General features: G+C 46.4%; 1 protein-coding gene across 1 annotated transcript in view; it reads left to right on the forward strand.

The window, feature by feature from the left end:
• Nucleotides 1-67: 67 nt before the first annotated feature.
• EAH_00050450 (DNA gyrase subunit A, putative) overlaps nucleotides 68-3,565 on the forward strand; it is a gene marked incomplete at both ends in the record, with an annotated part of 6,876 nt that continues 3,378 nt past the window's right edge. The window contains 8 exons of the mRNA XM_013394269.1: nucleotides 68-187; nucleotides 399-468; nucleotides 642-778; nucleotides 1,142-1,255; nucleotides 1,444-1,460; nucleotides 2,048-2,222; nucleotides 2,430-2,620; nucleotides 2,737-3,070. Of these exons, the coding sequence (XP_013249723.1) occupies nucleotides 68-187; nucleotides 399-468; nucleotides 642-778; nucleotides 1,142-1,255; nucleotides 1,444-1,460; nucleotides 2,048-2,222; nucleotides 2,430-2,620; nucleotides 2,737-3,070 (1,158 nt within the window). The remainder of the gene's footprint in view (nucleotides 188-398; nucleotides 469-641; nucleotides 779-1,141; nucleotides 1,256-1,443; nucleotides 1,461-2,047; nucleotides 2,223-2,429; nucleotides 2,621-2,736; nucleotides 3,071-3,565) is intronic.

Raw genomic sequence — 3,565 nt, forward strand, 5'->3', positions numbered from 1 at the left:
TTTAGGGTTTAGGGTTTAGGGTTTAGGGTTTAGGGTTTAGGGTTTAGGGTTTAGGGTTTACGTGCAGGATGGCGCAGCCCTTTGTCTCGCGTTTGCCTCTGATTGAAGGCCACGGTAATTTCGGCTCTGTCGATGGAGACCCCGCAGCTGCAATGAGATATACAGAATGCAGGCTTTCTGAGTTCTGGTATGCGAGGGTTTAGGGTTTAGGGTTTAGGGTTTAGGGTTTAGGGTTTAGGGTTTGGTGGTGTTTGTATCATCATAGGACTGGTTTTTTCTTTTCTTTGTTTTTGAATTTAGTTTTTTTATTTGCTGTGTTTATATTAGCCCTAATATATATATTAACCCTAAAGGGTTTAGGGTTTAGGGTTTAGGGTTTAGGGTTTATGTGCTTTCAGTCAGGATGTGCTGCTAAAGGATCTGCACACAGCCGCCTGCAGTTATCGAGCCAACTTCGATGCCACTGAGGTGTATAGGGAGCTTACCCTAAACCCTAAACCCTAAACCCTAGCGAGCAGATACCCCTTGGGTGAAGGAAACCTCCATCCTAAACTCTATTAGCACCTGCCACGCCCCCAGTCGAGCAGGTTAAACAGGGTTTAGGGTTTAGGGTTTAGGGTTTAGGGTTTATGTGCATGCAGGTAGAGCCTACATGTCTGCCTGCGCGGCTTCCTCTGCTGCTGCTGCAAGGGACCTCCGGGGTTGCAGTTGGGCTGTCTACGCATCTGCCACCCCACAACCTCAATGAAATTCTCGACGCATGCATCGCCCTTATTGAGTAGGGTTTAGGGTTTAGGGTTTAGGGTTTAGGGTTTTGGGTTTGATGCTGGGCGATTAGGGTTCGGGATTAGGGCTGCGGGTTTAGGGTTTAGGGTTTAGGGTTTTAGGCTTCAGGGATTAGGGTTTACGGCATAGGACTTGGGCTTTTGAATTTAGGGCTTAGGGTTTAGGGTTTAGCTTTGGGGATTCAAGGGGCTGCAGGGGTCCATGTGAGACTGTCAAGGGTTTAGGGTTTAGGGTTTAGGGTTTGCCCGATTGCTACGTGGCGTGGCGAACCTGCATTTCTGCTATGCTGCTGCTGCTATTGTTGCTGCTATTGCTGCTGTTGCTGTTGCTGCTGCTGCTGCTGCTGCTGCTGCAGCAATCCTCGCCTATCGGACTCTTCTCTCTATCGTTTGCTTCCCGGTCCAGACTTCCCGACAGGGGGGGTTTTGCTGCTGCGAGATGCGCAGCAAGCAGCAGGGTATAGGAAAGGGTTTGGGTCTCTAAGGCTGAGAGCTAGGGCTCATCTACAAGAGGAGACTTCTGCTGCTGCTGCTGCTGCTGCTGGAAGGAGACAGAGAGGAGACAGCAGCCGCAGGCAAATCGTCGTCACTGAACTCCCCTATGGAGTTAATAAGGTGTGCAGGGTTTAGGGTTTAGGGTTTAGGGTTTGTGGTTTAGGGTTTGGGGTTGTACATGTATGTGAACAATGCAACAGAAGATCCCCTCGAGGGTTTTAGAAGCCAGGGTTTAGGGTTTAGGGTTTAGGGTTAGTCTGCGGCTCTGTCTCATCTCTCTTCTGGCTGCTATTTGTCTCCTGCAGCAGCTTCTTCGTCTCTGCTGCAGCAGCAACTGTCCCTTTTCTTCTCTCCGCTGCAGCAGCAACTGTCTCCTCATTTGCTTCTGCTGCAGCAGCAACTGTCTCCTTTTTTGTCTCTGCTGCAGAGCGACCTCGTGCGGCATGCCACACAACTGGCTGCAGACGGTCTCTTGCCTGGCGTCTCAAGTGCGAAGGCCCTCTAAACCCTAAACCCTAAACCCTAAACCCTTGGAGGTGTAGCTCTAGGATCCGGGGCAATGGTCTCCGCTTTAGGCTCCAAGCCCCCGTGCCCACCGTCTAGGGTTTAGAGTTTAGGGTTTAGGGTTAGGTGAATAGTATTTAGGGTTTAGGGTTCAGGGTTTATAGCTTAGTGTTTAGGGTTTACTCTCTCCTGTTTGTGGTTTCTCCCAACGCGCCAACTAGAGTTTAGGGTTTAGGGTTTAGGGTTTAGGGTTTGCGTTTCAGGGGTACGAGACGAGAGCGACTATTCAGGTGTACGTGTGGTATTTGAACTGGAGGCTGAGGTGTCTCCGCAGCAGGCCTGGAGTTATTTATTGTCTCGCACAGCACTTGAGGTGTCTGTACACTGCAATTTAGTTGCTTTAAAGGAAGGAAAACACCCCCAAAGGATGTCCATCAGGTCAAACCCTAAACCCTAAACCCTAAACCCTAAAGGCTGTTCTGCAGAGGGCGTGCGGGTGATGTTAAGAGCATTGCAGCTGTCTCTGAGGCGCAAGCGACGACCAGCACGACAGTTAGGGTTTAGAGTTTAGGATGTAGGGTTTAGGGTTTAGGGTCTAGGGTTTAGGGTTTAGGGTTTAGGGTTTGGGGTGTACGTGCACCTCAGGGAGGTGATAGAGAACTGGATTCAATTTCGATTGACCGCTGTGAAGGCCCGCCTTAGCGAGCAGCTGGAGCAGCTGCAGCAGCAGCAAGAGAAGCTAGAAGCAGCAGTGAAAGCAGCAAAATACTCTCGTGAAGTAGCAGAGCTGCTGCAGCGCAGCAGAGATGCAGCAGAAGCCATCAAGGAGATGCAAGGTGAGGGCTTTGCATGCATGAATACTGTCTCCTTTTTCTGATTTTTAAATCTCTTTTCTGTCTCCTTTTAATATTCTTTTGTCTCTCTTCTTCTGTCTCCTTTTTATATTTTTCAGGGCCCCCGTTTCTGCTGACAGAGGGACAGGCGGCGTCTCTGCTGCGGATGCGTCTGTCGAGTTTGCTGCAGCTGGAGCAGCAGCAGCAGCAGCAGCAGCTGCAGCAGGTGCAGCAGCAGCAGCAGCACGTGCAACAATTGCTGCAGGAGCCGCAGCAAATGCTGCAGTTAATAAAAAAAGAATTACAAGAGATAAAAAATAAATACTCATGTCCTCGACGCACTCTCTTTTTATTAAACAAAACTCAAAAAGGAGACAGTTTATCTGCTTTGGCTGCACTGACGCACTTAGAAAGAGAAGAAGAAACTCAAAAAGAGACAGGAGACACCACAAGGTCAGCAGACACCCCAAATGCTGCATGCGCATATATATATATATATGTACATATAAATATATATATATATAATATATATAATATACATATAATATATATGTCTTCTTTTTCTGTTTTTTATTCTTTATAAAGTGAATTGTATATATTATATTATATTATACGTTATATATTTTATATTATATATTATATGTTATCTATTGTATATTTTATATATTATATATGCTATATTGTATATTATATACTATATATATTACATATATAATATTATATATTTTTATATATTTTATATTATATTAACGATGCTGTATATATATATATATTATATTATATTTTATGTATTTAATATTATGCAAGCGAAGCGAAAGTGAAGAGGACAGCGGGGCCCGCAGGGAACCCAATTATGCTGCTGCTGACATTGCTGCTGCTGCTGCTGCTGCTGCTGCTAATGTTCCTGCTGCTGCTGCTGCTGCTGCTGCTGCTGTTGCTGTTGCTGCT

The sequence above is a fragment of the Eimeria acervulina genome, genomic scaffold (assembly GCF_000499425.1).
Source record: "Eimeria acervulina Houghton genomic scaffold, Eah_scaff845, whole genome shotgun sequence".
NCBI classification, from domain to species: domain Eukaryota; phylum Apicomplexa; class Conoidasida; order Eucoccidiorida; family Eimeriidae; genus Eimeria; species Eimeria acervulina.